The sequence below is a fragment of the Alosa pseudoharengus genome, unplaced genomic scaffold (genome assembly GCF_046254945.1).
Source record: "Alosa pseudoharengus isolate Yale_2024_CS ecotype anadromous, Long Island Sound unplaced genomic scaffold, YU_APseudo_1.1 YU_APseudo_1.1_scf_3, whole genome shotgun sequence".
Classification (NCBI taxonomy): Eukaryota; Metazoa; Chordata; class Actinopteri; order Clupeiformes; family Clupeidae; genus Alosa; species Alosa pseudoharengus.
The window spans coordinates 41,491,539-41,509,133 of NW_027468718.1; the positions used below are offsets into that span (position 1 = coordinate 41,491,539).

The window sequence follows — 17,595 nt, forward strand, 5'->3', positions numbered from 1 at the left end:
GTGTTGGACTTGTGGACGTGAACGAGAATGTCTTGGGAAGGTGACCCTTCCACAACAACAATCAGCACTGTGTCTGTGCAAGCTGGGGACTCCCAGCTAGTCATTACAGTACTGAAGGTACAGTACTACTTCTAAATACTTCTAAATACTCTGTTATCTCGGTTTGTTAAGGTAAACATTGATTTCAGGATGTCTTGTGTGGACTGTTTGTGTAACTTTGGGTGTAGCCTTGAAATGGTAGGTCTAGAGGTTTAGTGGTTGTTTACATACGGTTTTGAACTGTTGTACCCTATTGACAAATCAATAGTTCCTGTTCTTGAATCAGCAGATTTCCCAAATCAACCTACACAGTTAAGTAATGATTTGACAGGGTTCCCGTAGAGACAACTGTAGGTCTCAGTAATCTCAGTAACACCTTACAATGGCTTTGCTTTGACCTTCAAACCCCTCAGTTCGATACTATTGATTGGTCTGCAATCGTAGACACTGTCCTTACAGCATCTGTCGTCCCTATCGATTAATCCAAAGAGCAGCCCTGAACAGGGCAGGGGAAATTATCTGTGGTCAATTATGTCTCAAACACACGGTTTGTCGTATTTGACAGTCAGGTCGTCGATAAACCTTTTTGTTTTTCCACCAGGCTTGCAGATGACATGGTCCTGTTGCAAAGCTTTCACTCATCCCATGGTCAGATGTATGGAAGCCTAACTGTAGAGATCCATGTAGGATTGACCATGTAGGACAGCAGCAAAACACACAAAGAGCACTCTGTACTATTGCTGTTCTGAGACATCATCATATGGTCTTTACTATTAATAGCCTTTAACTGTAAACTGTCAAGTGAAAGAGTGAAGCAGTTTTTTTTTTCTCAAAGGCCTCTGAAGCCATCATGTACAGGATCTACCACAATACCAGGCACGCAGGACTGGGCAAAGGCCACTGCATGCCTGCTAAATAATCGGCCTCCCAACGCGTTACCATCAGAATCCACTTGTGTTTAAATGCATTTCCTCACATTTACATTGCGATTGAGACAAGCCAGAGCAGCTGCCAGCGCTCTTAAGGTTTCAGGCGGCCGCCTTTGCCACTCTCTCTTATTTCTCAAATGCGTTCTTTAAGCCTTTTGATGGGCTCATTTGCATTCCCGAGGACCAGATCCGTGGGCGATCATTTGTGGAACAACTTCATTTGGAAGTGTGAGACCGCTCTACAAAGTTTTTCCTTTAGGTGATCTTTGGCAGAATGCCAGAGAGAGGTTGTTTCCCCTCGGCGACTATTTGTGCGGTTTGTTTACGGACCGTGAAATGTGCGCCGCACCACGTGGGCGCGTGCGGCATGTTTGCAGGTATAAGGTTTCGAACAGCCCACCTCCGCACATAAACATGTCCTTGGTCTCTCTCCCTCTCTCTCTCTCTGTGTGTGTATGTGCGTGCATGTGTGTGTGTGCGTGTCTGTGTATAATGTGTCTTTTAATTTCCCCTCCAGTGTGGCACGCTAGTGGAGCTGCAGCTGACGGAGGCCAAGCCCAACCTGCTCGAGATTGGCGCCAACCAGGAGGAGACCAAGAAACTCCTCACTGAGCACGAGCAGCTCCTCGCCAAGCTCAAGGTTGTACTAACACAGCCCACAACACTGTAAAGCTGTCCTGTGATTGTTAATGTAATTGAAAGTGACATCCCTACCTTCATCTGACAATGATTTATCATCAGCCCCTCATGCTGTTTTCTAATCTCAGCTAACAATTTATTTTTATATATTTTAATGGTGTCTTTGCCTGTGCAAAGTGACCTCCCCTTGTGCCGGGTATGGCTGTTGATTTATTTTATTTCCACACAGTATTTTTTCCATCTCTCATTATAGGCCCCTGTAGTTCAGTGGCTATTTCCGTGCAAGGCGGTCAAATAGATCGCATTGGACTTTCGAATAAGAACAGCTCTCAGCCTTGTACCACATGCCACATTGTACCACTGACTCCATAATCAGTGCAGAGATGTGAAACAGCAGGATCCATAGTCCATAGCTGCACTCACAGCACACATACACATAAACATGTAATTAAATGATAAAACGAGTAGCACTTATGTGCTTGAATTGAGTATTGTAGGCTATTTAATAGCCAGAGTGATGGCTGGATAGCTGGATATGTTCAGCGGGTCATTTAATCTTAAGTGACTGGTCATCTATTAATATGTGCAATTGCTTAGATGGCTGTTACACTAGTGTCTTCACATAGTGCAGATCTGGGCTTACTTCTCATGAAAACTCAGTTGTGAGTTTTAGTTAATTTATTAAATAATGATATATAAGGTTAATTTATATAATTTATATTTTATATTATTAAAAAAAAAATTGTCAATTAACAGTGAGTGCCTCATATTCACATCTGACTTGCGTCATCCACGGTCTGTGCCCAGTAATTGAAATCAGGCAGGAGCACCAAGTCTGATATTTTACATATGCCAAACACTTTCCCCCTCTCTCAGTACACTTTCCCAAGTACCAAAAGGAAAATGGCTCTCAATTCAACTTTAACAATAGCCTCCTTGTAAACCATTTTGTTATGGAATATTATGAATTCAAAATAAAGTTCCACGGATTGTTAAACAACACTTCACAACCCAACAGAAAAGAGGCCAGGACCGGGCCGTTCTCAGTGCACGCAGTAATGTAACTAAAGACTTGAGCTGATAGAAGCCTCAGCCTTCTAATTAAAATGGACCCATGCCACATCGAAAAAACTGCACTAAAAACAGACCAGCACAACTGCATGTGGTTAAACAGTCACTGGATTACACTATCATGGTAACCATTTGTAGTATGCCAGATTTTGCACCAGCATTCAAATAGAACCTTCAAAGCTACTCTCTGAATTTCAGTCTTATCACTATCACAAAAGTGATTCTTTGTGTGTGTGTGTGTGTGTGTGTGTGTGTGTGTGTGTGGGTGGGTGGGTGGCGGTAGTGGTGGCCAGCTGTACCCAAACTGAAAATGTCCAGATAGTTGGGCACCACTGGTTCTCTATCAGAGTGTGTGCGTGTGCGTGTGCGTGTGTGTGTGTTGAAGCCCTTCACTGGCTATTTTATACTGACGTAGTTTTAAAAAGTTGCTTGTTAACTAGATTGTATTTGTCAAGATCAATATTTTCTACATCCCCTGTGACAAGGAGGTAAATCACTGGGTGGAACATCTTAGTAAGAAACGTGCCATCATATTTTGTAATAATTGATAGGGGTATTAAAAAAATTATGTCTGAGGAAGAACAAATTAGAAAGAAATGTTAGCTTTACAACATATTTAATTATACTGCCTTCGGATATCTCCAGGACTGAATAGTTAATGAAAATGGAACATGTCTTTCTGCAGAAACATGAGGAAGGCGTGTGGGCTCTGCTGGCAAAGGCGGACAGAACGGCAGAGGAGAAGGTTGGGGAGGAGGTGGTGTACGGGGCCATGGCAGACACCCTTAGCGACGCCTGGTGGACCCTCGCCTCCCACTTGGAGAGGCGCAGGTCGCTCCTCCAGCTCGCCTCCGAGTTCTTTGACAGGGCCCTGGAGGTAAAAGCTGCAGTGCACCTCCATTCGGTGTCTCCCCCCCCCCTAGTTAATGATAGGTTACAACCAACACTGCCAAGCTCCCCTCTGAGCTTGTCATTACGTATGTTTTTCTCTTTTTTTTTTATTAAAACAGTGTTGTCAGTTTTGTTTTATTTTCTTTTTGAAACACAAAGCCTTGTTTTGTGTTTGTACAGCTTTTATGGTAGGAAATGTGATGCTGCTCGATACCGTCAGGAAGTACAAAGGCCTGCGTGTTTGTGCTCGACTCAGCTCTGAGGCTCCAGAGACAGAGAGACAGAAAGAGATAGACAGAGAGAGAGAGCATCCGCTCCCTCCCAGGTGTTTGTTGTCTGAAGGCATCACAGGGTCTGCCCAATAATTGGATCAGATTCCAACCTGTAGCTTTGATGTCAAAGCAGTGTCACCAACTATTTTGCTGCTCTTATACGTACAGTAGTGTAATAATGGACACAATTTGTAGCTACTTATATTCAAGGTCATCTTCACTGAGAACTGAAGTATTTTCTGAAAGTGCCTGGATAGTTACTTGTGGACAAAAACGTTCATAAGAGCGTGAAAGCCCTGAAATATGAGAGTCCTGTTGCTGACGCAGGATGCAGGTGTTTCATACTGCCTTAACCCTGATGTCAGAAAACACTCGGCCTGACTTCATACTCTTGCCTGACCAGCAGCCATTAGAATACATTCAATATAGACCTCAATGAGTGAAGAGCACCATGAGTTATCAAGCATTGGTGTCCATTTAATGATGTGTGTGAGATATGACTGGACACTCCTCTTTGATAGTGTGTGTATATGTGTGTGTGTCATGACTAACGTGAGCATGATTTTTGTTCTGTTTTAGTTTGCCATCAAAATCGACGAGGCTGAGGATTTCCAACGCGTCGGCCAGGAGGTCGCGGACGCCGACTCGCTCTCCAGGCTCCTCCAGAGACACAGCGTTATTAAGCGAGGTGAGTGGACGGCCAGAGCAACAGTCTCAGAAGCGGGATTGGCCCAGGTCTGGCGCGAATCAACCCCGCAGCCCATCGCTATGTGGGAGAGCTAACCCAACCCCCCCCCTCCTCTTCCTCTTTTTCTTACCCTTGAACCTTTCACACACATGCTGTGGGTCTTTCGGACAAGACCCCATGAGAGCAGTGACATCATGTCCCGTATGTGTTTGCTGACCGGGACCTGAACCTGGTGTTCTCTTGGAGCCTCTCATGTTTTCTCTCGAGCATCTGTCTCTCTCGCTTAGATGAGTTTTGAGCGAAATAACAATTTGCTCTCGCCCAGGCGGCTCTCCACCATGCCTCAAAGGCATTGAGCTCAGATTTGAATATCTTTCAGATGTAATCAAGTCTGTAAGCACACTACTGACACCCTTGGGCTGCAACAGAAATGAAGATGGCTAAAGTAAATGCCTTGTCTTGCATGCAAATGTGATGGGCCATATTTGTTTGTTGTTCAGCAAAGTCAGTTTGTTCGGGACTTTTGGAATTTGGCTTTGGTTCCCATTAATCATTCACAAATTCCTCTGATTTCACACAAGTATTTTGGTTCTTAAACAAATATTTTACTTACTCATAGAAGAGAGGGCTAAGTTATTTTTTTCCTTCTTCAAAGTAAAACTTTGGTGTCTGTATTTATGCAGCAAGTGCAAGTTCTTAGAGGTATGACCATATTTGTATATTGTGTGTAAGAGCATAAATATGTGTTGGAGATAAGAATGGAAAATATCTGTCCAACTTTGATGCATAAAAGGAATGATTCATACAATGACCTCAACACTTAAATATCCTGTAAATATTCTTCCTTTTGCATCAGGTCTTTTGGAAAAGTCAATGCTTGTCTTGAACAAGAGTCGTGAGTTGCTGGACTACCTGAGTGACTTCCAAGTGGACGAGGCCCTACGCTTCTCCAACGTGCTGTACGGAGCCCGGTCCAGCTGCAGTAAGGTGGAGTATCTGATGGAGCTGCTGCAGGACCGCCGCAGGCAGGTGGACCTACACATGAGACGTCAGCAGCACAGGCTGGAAGTCATCCAGAATATCTGCCAGTGGGAGCAGCAAGAACAGGAAGTGAGTCTGTGTGTGTGTGTGTGTGTGTGTGTGTTTAGTGGTGAACAGATAAAACATTTCAAAAATAATGGAATAAATATAGCCGCAAGCGGCAATGGCGGGCCCGAGCACCTGCGGTCCGCAACCCGTGACCTTTTGGAAAGATGTTTGTCTCGGGGAGTTACATACACCTGCCAAATTTGGTGTGTGTAGCTTAAACTATATGCCAACCATGAGACTCCATGTGTGTGTGTGTGCTTGAGTGTGTGTGTTTGTGTGTCTGTGTGTGTCTCTCTCTCTCACTCTGTGTGTTGGTGTGTGTGTGTGTGTATATATGTGTCTGTCTCTCTCTTTGTGTGTGTGTGTGTTTATATCTCTCTCTGTTTGGGTGTGTGTGTCTATATCTCTCTCTGCTTGTGTGTGTGTGTGTGTGTGTCTCTGTGTGTGTGTCTCCCTTGCTCGCTCTCTCTCTCTGTGAGCGTGTGTGTTTATGTGTGTGTGTTTCTCTCTCTATCTGTGTGTGTGTGTGTTTGTGTGTGTGTGCGTGTCTGTCTGTCTGTGTGTGTGTGTGTGTGTGTCTCTCTCTCTTTGTGTGTGTGTGTCTCTCTCTTTGTGTGTGTGGCTCTCACAGTGTGTGTGTGTACAAAACGTGAATATCATCACAATAATGATATCCAATATTTTGTAAAGTTTAAGATCAATCACTTAAGGCATTGCCCATTTCTGGCACATATCCTGCTTGGCCAGGTGGTGACGCTATGCCAGAGAGGCCAATTGGGTTTCTGGATATTCTCATAATCATAATATCTATTAACCTGAGAAGTTTCAGACTGTTCATTCAATGCACTTTGACTTTGACACATTTCCTGTTTATGTGGTGAGATATTAAAATCATAACTTATTACAACATATCAAAAATCCCTTCACAATTTAACATCAGCATCATCTTGCCATCATATTTGCCAAATTTCCTATGAATCTGACAAACCGTCTAGGAGGAGTATGTTAAAATTGATCAGTGTAACTGCCATTTTTTCTGTTGTCAGGTGGTGGCACTATGCCAAATATGTATTATGGGCATGTGCATATCATCATTACCATTGTATTCAATGACCTGTGAAATTTAAAACATTTCAAGCGATGCATGGTGAATTATGACACATTTATTGTTTATGTGGAAGGGTTATGACATTCATAATTTTGCCATTTCGTCAAATGACAACATATCAAAAAAAGCTTCACAATTTAGAATCAACAGCCTCTTGGCATCATATATACCAACTTTGACATGTATCGGATCAATCGTCTAGGAGAAGTGTGTAAAAATTGATCATGTCCAAAATGCACAAAATCTTAATTACCTCACTTCCTGTGGGCGTGGCTAATGGCATGTTAATGCAAAAGTTGTTCGTTTTTGGGAGTTACATACACCCACCACATTTGGTGTTTGTATCTAAAACTATATGCCAACCACAAGTCACAGTGACATAAGGGGGCGCTATGGAGTTCCTGGGCCAAGCCTTTTTCCCTGTGTATTCACGGTACCTCTTGATGTGTGTGCCAAATTTCATACGTTTTCACCCACGTGAAGCACCTCTTTTGGCATCACAATTCATCACATTTTAGTCCGCACAAAATCCCTAATACCTCACTTCCTGTTGGGCGTGGGTAATGCATTGTACATACAAAAGTTGTTCATCTTGGGGAGATACACACACGCCTACCAAATTTTGTGTGTCTCGCTGAAAGTATATGCCAACCACGCCATCAGTCACCTAAGGGGGCGCTAGCGAGTCCCTGGGCCAAGCCTGGGACCAAGCTCTTGTACCTAACTGCTTTGCGTGACACCTGATGTGTGTGGCAAATTTCAAGACTTTTCACCCATCTTAACTCATTGTTAAGATGTTAATGCTGTTTTCGGAAGCTTTGTCCTAGTGCCAGCAATCTAGACCATTGTTGATGATTTTTGGACAGCCACAGCATATTCTGTGTTATAGCTATGAACACATACAATGGCTCGTTTGAAAGGTGAGCCTCTGTTCCTGAGAAATCCCAAGCTAAACAGTGGCTAGTTTTCATCAAAATCCCTGTTTTCTTTCTAGAAGTGGAGATATTGCGTCTTTTATGAAATATGTGCTGTTTGAGCCTGCCACTCTTCTGACACTTACATTTCTGGGTCAAAGGACTTGTGTAAGACAAATATATTTTTTCTGTTCACAAAACCACCATGGGGTGGGGGGGGGGGGCTACAAAACAATAATACCACATTTCTACTGCTGTAGAATGAACACACCTGAGATGAAATTCAATCCATAAGATGTATTACAAGACAGTAAACAATACAAAATCATACCACATAAGAGGGCAGTATATTTACATATAAACACATATATACATATATATATATACATATTAGAGGGCAGTATATTTACATATAAACACATACATATTTTAATACTGTACATATAAGAATAAATAAACAAATTACAATAAATATATACAGTAAATATGAAGGCCTTCAAGACATCCTGGAATCCATCCCAAATAATTGTGAATCTACGTGTGAGTAGCAAAGTCTCTCTGTGTGTGGTACAGAGTGTAACACTCTTTGAGGTGTAATGGGACAACGCATGATGTACAGTAGTAGGTCGTTTCACTTCTGTACCCACGCTTCTTACACACCCTGCACACGCGAGCAGGATGTTTGTATTCTTACCTGCTGCTGATGATCGAGTCGGGCTCCATAATTCCTCCTCTTGGTCGGTAACGTCTGTGTCACTATCACCGACATATTCGGCACTCTGGCAAGGGCGTGCCCTCTTGCAAGCGCGACTCGGCCTACCACCCACTCTGCTAGGCCCGGCTCGTAGTGGAGATGGAACTCCCTCCTCAGCACGGTGTTCAGTCACTCCTTGTAATGTTTTTGACCTGTCGCGGTCAGAGTCATCTTGTCTTAGTAGAAAGGTGGACTCATCCAGCGTTGTCTGGTGAAAACGCACCTGCTGCAATATCTTTTTCTTCGACTTTTTCATTTCTCCCTTCATCAGCACCTGAGAAGTGTTGCCTGCAAAGTTTCTGGGAAGAGATCTAATGAGACCTGCCACCTAGTGATAAACCCACGAAAATAAATGACCTGTTTTTGACCTGCCGTGCATGTCACTGATAGGCTAATCAGTGACTGATTCGAAACAAAGCGGCAACCATCAAAAGCCGAGTTAAGATCAAACGTCCAGATAAAATGTCCAGATCTTGCGTTTTCATGAGTTTTCGATCGTCATATATTTCATTTCCATTCATCACAGAGTTACCAAAATCACATATAAGGTGTGTTAGACTAGAGTGTCTAGTTTCGTAATAAAAAAAAAAAGCTAAAAACGTAATATTACGTTTTTGGCACTCAATGAGTTAACCACCTCAAAAAAGGAAAACGCTCTGAGACAAAGTTAAAATCGGAATACTCGTAATAATAATAATCCTTACAAAAACAATAGGGCCTTGCGCCCTTCGGTGCTCGGGCCCTAATAATCCTTACAAAAACAACAGGGCCTTGCGCCCTTCGGTGCTCGGGCCCTAATAACCAGGACTGGAATGCATAGTCCCCCAGCATTGTTTCCCTTTGTTATGAATCATGGATGTTGTTATTAAAGGACAATTCCGGCGCAAAATGAACCTAGGGGTTAATAACACATGTGTACCGAGTTCGACCGTTCGCTGGGATTTGTTTTCATGCTAGTCGAATGTGACCAGTTTTATTGCAAACCGCTTATTAGCGTTTAACGCTAGCCTTCGGGGCACACGTACAGTAGAAAGAAATCGCTATTTCTATACCACTAACAAGGCTCAAAATAGCACCACACTTACACAGTAGCATAATGAGGGTCTCTACATGTAAACCGAAGCATTGAGAGTAAGCATTGTAAGCATTGTAAGTGTACAGGCAGTTTATTAAAAAGAAACACATTACCGTTCACGTCTGGTTCACATATACAGGCAGGCGATGTGAACTAAAATCAAACGTAATTTGCTCAATATAGGCCTATCAGAAATAATAGCTCCGATGTAACATAACTTGTATAGTGTACTTACTTAGTGGATGTCCATCTGGTCCCTCTGGTATGGATCGCCGCCGCCTGTGTGGCATTGACTACAGGTAGCTTCTAGCTCTCTCTCTCATAGCCCTTTCACGGAGCTCCCGCAGCTCTTCGTTGGTATATTCCGACTCGAAAAGATAAGGACGTCCAATAAGGGTTCATCCTCGATGTCTTCAAATTCGTTCAAATAACCTGCCATCTCTTATGTCTCCTGTTGCGTTCAGTGCTTCTCTTTTGCACAGTCCTTCTGCAACAACGTTTCACCCGAGATTCACTTCCCAGAGTTCTGTTTAACCAAGGCGCCTGCCTGTATGTGAACCAGACGTGAACGGTAATGTGTTTCTTTTTAATAAACTGTCTGTACACTTACAAAGTTCTCAATGCTTCGGTTTACATGTAGAGACCCTCATGCTACTGTGTAAGTGTGGTGCTATTTTGAGCCTTGTTAGTGGTATAGAAATAGCGATTTCTTTTTACTGTACGTGTGCCCCGAAGGCTAGCGTTAAACGCTAATTCACGGTTTGCAATAAAACTGGTCACATTCGACTAGCATGAAAATACATCCCAGCGAACGGTCGAACTCGGTACACATGTGTTATTAACCCCTAGGTTCATTTTGCGCCGGAATTGTCCTTTAAATTTCAACAAATGCTCAGTGGGAATTCCCCTTGGTTTGGTGGAAGCAAATTCAAGTACCGCTGTATTAATAATTGACAGTCTCAAGAGTTGAGTTTGCGATTTTCATTTGGCATTTCAGAGTTTAAACTCTGCTTGAAACGTTCCCCCTGTTTTTCAGTAATTTACAACGCAGTGACTTGAATCACATTTCTGTTATTTCGGAGCTTGTAAAGCAATTCATTATGGAGTGGCACCAGCTGGTCGTGTTTCATCCGCCCGTGTGTGATGGCTTATTCTTGGTTGACATGTATGAGGGCCGAACGTAATGAAAGTAGTGAGGGCTCCCTGGCTCTATGCCAAGAAGGTGGCTCAGATGTGATACTCAATCTCAAACTTTGGCAAAGTGTCAAGGGATGAATATCACAGAGGAGCGACCTCCTTGTGTTCAGGCTCTGTGCGGGTCGAGCCAAGCTTGCTTTTATTAAATTTATGTTCTCCACAAAAGACAACACAAATGTTTTTCAAGTAGTATTGAAGGCACTTTTAAAGGCTGTACTCTGGTTTTTTTTATTCTTTTTATCCCCTGTCCTAGGTTACACACTGGTTCAAGGAAAATGCAGATTTGTATTTGGAAAATGATCAGCTCGGCTCCTCCCTGTCAGAGAGTGAGGACCTGCTGCAGGAATACAAGGAGTTTGAGCAGAAAGCCAAGGTGAGATTAAGTGATTTGTGTCTACTTTCTTAGCATTTGAATAATGCAGGGAGAGGGATGACATATATCCGGAGGAAGCACGGATCGCATGGGAAAATAAGTGTGTCTCACAGCTTTAAATCCCACTGAACAGATTTGTAAACTAAACAGATACAAAGTGCCTGCTGGCTTAAGACTCTTGGGATAGGCCAGTGTTTAGCTTTTCACTAATATTTAATATTTTAGTGGAACATAGAATGTGTGCACCCATTAGCTGCAGGTCACATGTAGGGCTCATGTTTTTACAATGACTGAAAATGAAAGACCAGAAACGTTGCTTAGGATGTTGAGTCACTGCATAAATAATCAATCAATCAATCAACTTTTATGTCCAGACTCATGGTCCAATAAATACACATACCAATACTACCAACTACAGTACATACAAAGACAACAACAGGACAATAAAAAAGGCAATGTTACCAGTGTTTCCACATGGGTGACTGGTATCGCACAGTACTAAGACCAGGATTTGACAACAGCATAATGATAAGGTTACGAACCATTCAATCTGCAAATTAATTTGTACATTAGGTTTCTCAACAGTGCATGGAATGTGTTGACTCCTACCCTACAAAATAATTCACTTGCACTGCTCCACCTGGGTTTTAAGCAGTATACGCAATCATTATAGGCAATCTGGAGCTTCTGGATGCTTGACTTTTTAAACTTGGTCCATATGTGGGCAGTGTGTAGAGGAGTACAGTATGCTTTGAACAGGCTTATTTTAACTTTATCTGAGCACCAGTGGAATTTCCTAACCAGCATGTTGGCTTGTGCATATAACATGCGGCGCTGCCTAATGTCATCATCACACATTTGGTCTGTGATGATGTGTCCTAGATATTTGGTTTTATGCCCTACAGTTAAAGCTTGCCCTGCCAGGTGAAAAGATTGAAAGATTAAGTCCTTATCTCCTTTTGTTTTGCAGATCAGAACACTCTTTTTACTATTGTATTTAACATCAAATTTGACACCATACTCAGTACATATGTTCAGCATCTCTTGAAACCCAGCACTGCTAGGAGGAAAGATCACTAAATCATCTGCATATAAGGTGGTTTATCAGGGTGTTGCCAACCATGCATCCTGTGTTACTGGCTCTTAGTTGGTCAGATAGATCATTCATATAAATATTAAAAAGGGCGGGTGAGAGTAAACCCCCTGATGAACCCCATTACCCACGCCAATTGGTGTAGAGACTGCATTCCCCCATTTGACCTGCATGCTCTGGTTAGCATAACAATATGCCAGGATTCTAATTATGCTATTGGGCACACCTCTTTGACTGAGCTTAGTGAACAACTTAAAATTATTGACTCGATCAAAAGCCTTTGATGCATCAATAAAACAAATTAAAACTGAAGAATTCTGTCTTCTATACTTTTCTACCACTTCCTTCAGGGCATAAATACATAGGTCAGTGCCATGTTTAGCCTTGAAGCCAAACTGGTTGTCTGTGGTATCAATATAAGAGCTTAGTCTATCTAGTAAAATTCTTTCCAGGACTTTGGATAACACACTGGCTAAAGCAATTGGTCTATAGTTATCCAAGCTCCCCACCTTGCCTGCTTTGTCCTTGATGACAGGCACCAAGGTAACAGACAACATGGAGTGCGGCAATAGACCATGAGTCATAAAGCCTGTGAAGCAGATTGCAAGAAGAGCTGCAGCCCTCGGACTTGCAAACTTGAGGTGCTCTGCAGTGATTTGATCTAAGCCACTTGCTTTGTTATCAGCTAGCTGTGTAATTACTTGTTGCACCTCTCTACATGTGATTCCCACTGTGTCACTGTTGGCAACATTGGCCACTTTGTAGAGATCACTTTTTACACAATTGAATAGCTCAGAGTAGTGTTGCTTCCACAGCTCAGCTATCTTGTCGGTTCCAGAAACTCCTTCAACTGTACATGGTAACGATGTACTGACCCTGTTCAGTGCTCTCACCTCCTTCCAGAAGCCAGTAACATCGTTTCCAAGAAGCTTCTCAGCCATAGAGTCTGCTCTCATTACTTGCTCATTTTTGCTGATATAACCAACTGCATATTTAATAAAATAATAAATAAATAAGTCTAACAGACAACAGAGAGGGTCAGGGTCAGCTATACTTGTTGTAAATAGCTGTTTGTTAACTGTTGTCATGCAATGTCATGCCTCATCAGATGAATCTATCCCTTGCAACATAATAATTGTCTGTTCTCTCTCAGTCAGGCGAATCTTGATTCAGGAAATAAAACATAAAAAAGCTCACTGGCTTCATCATTAATGCATAAACCCCTATGAAATTAATCTTTCCTCATGTGACATCAGTGCGGCTTGTTTTTCTTTCTCTGGTACATCCATTTATCAATCTGCCTCGTTTTACTGTAATAAAGTCAGGGTAGGTAAGCTACATGGTGCTAAAAGATGACCAGTAATACATGAGCTAGTATGAAATTAACCCCCCCCCCCACCCCCACCCCTCTCCTTTGCACATGTGACGTCAACCTGGACTGCATCAGGACTGGGGCCTGCTGGTGGAAAAGCTCCTCGCTCGACCGTCCGAGATGCGGGCAGCCCAGGAGGAGGAGAAGGCAGAGAAGGAGGTGGAGGGTGAAGTAGACGAGTGCCCGGAGATGGAGCGCGTGGTGGAGAAGAGTCGGACGCTGCGGGCACTGCACGATCGCTTCTGGAGCCTGATGATGGGCCGCCTGGCGCGTCTCCAGGAGGGACGGGCGTTCTTCAGCAGCACTAATGAGGTAGCCGTCACGCCTCCGCCCACAAGCTAGCTCACCCGTTGACATGTGGCGATGGCCAAAGAGCCCTGGTGATGATTGGGCTTCTGAAAAATCTCACCTCTCAGGCTCAGAGGGCCCCCTCTCCACGCTTAGCTTAGTGCTGGGAAGTTGCCCTGTTCATTTGGGCAACACTGCCCTCAAGTGCTAGCAGAGGTCACTGCAAGTACAAGTACATTTGCCTTTACAGATCTCTCTCATAGAGTGATAGCCAAGTAGAATTACTGCTTGCATAATCACTCATTTACTCGGTAGCCACTAGTTATTTCACTACCTGTAGCACTCAGTATCAAATGCAAGATAAGCTTCAACAGTGTATTGTGCCTTCACCAAGTGGAAAGGTAAAATGCTATGCTATGTTCATGCCTTTATTCTTATGAAGGCATTCGAGGCACTGGGGACCATTGAGAGCTGCATGAAGAGCTTGAAGAATCAGTCTCTGACATTATCAGAAATGGCCAAGAGGCATGAGGAGCTGCATCGCGGCATCAAAGAGGCCACAGCAGACCCCCTTCAGAGGGGCCAGCTCATCCTGCAGAAGGCTACGCCAAACAGGTAAGCAGTCTCTCATTCATCCACCGTGAGAAGAGGTGACGCCATTCTGGGGGAGGTTGCGTAAAAAAATGGCCAAATGCTTGCACATAGTTGTGGTTATCTCACAACAGCACCATTACATATTGCCTCACTATTCTGTTTTTGGATATGACTGAATTTAACCTCACACTCTCTCAGTTTTGGAGCTGCATGAACAAATAATAATACAAAAAAACTCATTGTCCTTGACAGCCCACAGGTGTCAGAAGTGCAAAGGATGCTGGGATACATCAAAGAGAGGATGGAGGCTCTGAACCAAGACTGTAGTGCCCACAGAGAACTGGGAACAAAGAGACAGCAGTTGGTGTCCTCATTTGAAGACCAGATGGATAAGGTACTTAAAGAGGGTCTGAAATTGTATGCAAATTAACAGCCATTATTATTATTTTCATAACATGTAATTATAACAGTGGTTAAGATGGTACTGATATTAGAACTAACACAATCTGTGAGTAAGGCATTTTAATGTTTTTAAAGCAGATAATTATTGCTTTTAGGAATTCAGAAGTGCCTATTGTGAACATAATTGACCTGAAATATTTAGATTATTGAAATGGACCAATGTGTTTTCCAAATGGAGATGAGAAGCACTGTTCATGGGGGTTACCCAAGAGTTGGACATATTCTCAACATTTTTTCTCACATTTTGAGAAGCCAAAAGGAGATTGACCTCTGGCATGGTGAAACCAACTAAGCATTCCAAAATACCCCTAAAAGTATAGTGGCTAAATAATGAAGTAAAATATTCAAAGTACCTATCTGTTTTTCACAGGTAGTGAAACTTCCAAGCCTTGAAGGTTTCCCAAACTGTCTCTATCAGTAGTCTTTGAAGACTCAGCCATGAATGTATTCTGAGGGAATATGGTTGAATATAAATTAGCTACATGTCTCCGAAGACATTTGAAGTGCATCATGGTCTGTATTCAGTTGTCTTCAGGGAACCATGATTGTGGCAGAAATTATCATTTTTCATTTCCTTTGCAGTATAACTTCAGTCCTGCTCAGTGAAACTATAAAGGCGCCTTTCTCCTCTTTCAGATCTCAGCATGGATTAAGAATGCCAACACTACCCTCTCTAGCAATACCCATCCTGGGGATTCACTCTCCAAGGCCGAAGATATTCTCAACAAGCATGTTGCGCTGTGCTCTCAGACAGCGGTAATGATAACTAACTCTCACTGAGTCACTGAGTCTGCTCCAGTTAGTTCTTTGTACTGCAGAGTTTGTGGACTTTTTTGTGGACTTCATGGACCCCATAATATTTTGGTACATTTTGCATTGGTTCTTGTAGCTGGCAATTAATGTAAAACACTAGGAAAGCAACACAATGGGATAATTTATATTTATGCCCCTTGGTGTCAATATTCAATGGCATTAAATGCTAAGACGGTACCCAGCTTTTTTCAAAAACCTACAAGGGTCATGATCCTACCTGATTAACAACATGAGGGTGTGTTCCAGACATGCACTGGCAATGCCAGAGACCTCATTGTCCGTATTATATAAGTCAGTGTTGCATCAGAATGAGTTTGAAGCCATTATTTTAACGTCAAATAACTGCATTGTGTTGCTTTAAGGGTGCAGCCCATTTTGAATGATCCAAAAAGTTGACCACATTGATTATGCTCTTGCAGTCAAGCAACAGTATTGTTGAGGCAAATGTCCTGGTCCATTCTATACCACACTATGTTGTTGTTCTGCATCAGAATATTATGGGCGAATCAGAAGCCATTGGCAAGCTCACCAAGGAACTGAGAGCCCTGGAGTGTCAGGAGGGGGTGGAGTTCTCCAACAAAGCGTCACTCTTGACGGAAGAGTTGAAGACCATCACAAGGAACATACTGGCTCGCGTGGAGACCCTTAGACCTTACGTGGGGTTCCTGCACTTGGCAGAGGAGGTGGTTGTTTTCTCTTTCATCGTGGCGCATGGGGCTAACTTATGTGCCTGAGTATTAAGCCAACTCTGAGCACCTGTCTCAGGTCTTAATTGAATTTAATGAATAAAGCTGGATTCATCATAGGGGAAAGTGTTTCAAAAACAGAAAGTATGAAACAGGCACTTGATATTTTTGATGTCAACTATACCATGTTTTGACTACCACAATTGTGCAATTGATACAACACTATAGCTTAGATTTGTGGTTCTGCCAACCATGTTGTGTCTTTAGGTGATTTTCCGCTAAGTGCATCTTAATGTTCCGATCTGAATACTGGTGTTATGCTGTTGCACAGGTTGAGCAGCAGATAAAGAATTTGGTGGAGTCCTTCAAGACTAAGCCCATTGAGGAGGAGGAGAATGAAGAGGCTGGTGTGACACTGAAGGACATGGCTGATGCTAAATGGCAGTCACTGCTGGAGAGATTTCTCACCATGCAGGACCTTGGGAACAATTTCATCAATTCCTCGAACATGGTGAGAACATGGTGTCTGCAGGATGATCAAATTTATCTTCTTTTGTTTTGTTGTCCGGTGAAATGTGTGTAGTGATTTCAAATATTGATGTATTTCAGATCAGATAGATCACATAGATTTTTACTTCATATATCATGTTATTCTAATGAGGTCAGGTATAGACTGTGAACATCTGAATTACTGTATTTATTGTTTAAACAAAAGCAAATCAAATACTTCTTTATATTGTTTCGGCAGTACATGTATTTACCCCAGCCGTGCACTTTGCATGGATGTCTTAAGGTGTCGTATACAGTATATGTCGTCTGTGTGTCGCAGGTGAGTGAGAAGCTGGATCTGAATGTGAAGGCTGCGGTGTGTGTGGTGGAGAGGACCATGGAGGCCCTGAGTAAGAGGAAGGCTGACCTGTCCGAGGTGTGGACCTCCTGGCAGATCCACGTCAGCCAGATGAAGTCTGTGAAGAAGCAATGGAAGAAGTTTAAAGAGCAGATCAAAAAGGTAACAGCACATTGTCCAGCTGAGCTGCATGGAAGGTAACAGAGGTTAGACAGCACCCTTCCCTGCAGTCTAGCTATGAGCCAACAAGATGGTATCTGATCCAGCTCATGCACAGCTGCAGGGATGAGGTTTTGAATGCAACATTTGAATAGATGTAAAAATTCTTGTGTCACTGTAAAATGGCAAACTACTTGTGTGTGCACGTGTGTGTATGTGTGTGTTTGACTGTGAGCTAATTA

General features: G+C 42.8%; 1 protein-coding gene across 1 annotated transcript in view; it reads left to right on the forward strand.

The window, feature by feature from the left end:
- The window catches only part of ccdc141 (coiled-coil domain containing 141), a 28,451-nt gene continuing 10,856 nt past the window's right edge, over positions 1–17,595 (forward strand). The window contains exons 1-13 of the mRNA XM_076264286.1: positions 1–117; positions 1,486–1,608; positions 3,364–3,555; positions 4,421–4,529; positions 5,386–5,639; positions 10,920–11,039; positions 13,580–13,816; positions 14,235–14,407; positions 14,639–14,780; positions 15,485–15,604; positions 16,153–16,344; positions 16,679–16,858; positions 17,177–17,356. Coding sequence (XP_076120401.1) covers positions 28–117; positions 1,486–1,608; positions 3,364–3,555; positions 4,421–4,529; positions 5,386–5,639; positions 10,920–11,039; positions 13,580–13,816; positions 14,235–14,407; positions 14,639–14,780; positions 15,485–15,604; positions 16,153–16,344; positions 16,679–16,858; positions 17,177–17,356 — 2,112 coding nt within the window. The 5' untranslated portion in view covers positions 1–27. The remainder of the gene's footprint in view (positions 118–1,485; positions 1,609–3,363; positions 3,556–4,420; positions 4,530–5,385; positions 5,640–10,919; positions 11,040–13,579; positions 13,817–14,234; positions 14,408–14,638; positions 14,781–15,484; positions 15,605–16,152; positions 16,345–16,678; positions 16,859–17,176; positions 17,357–17,595) is intronic.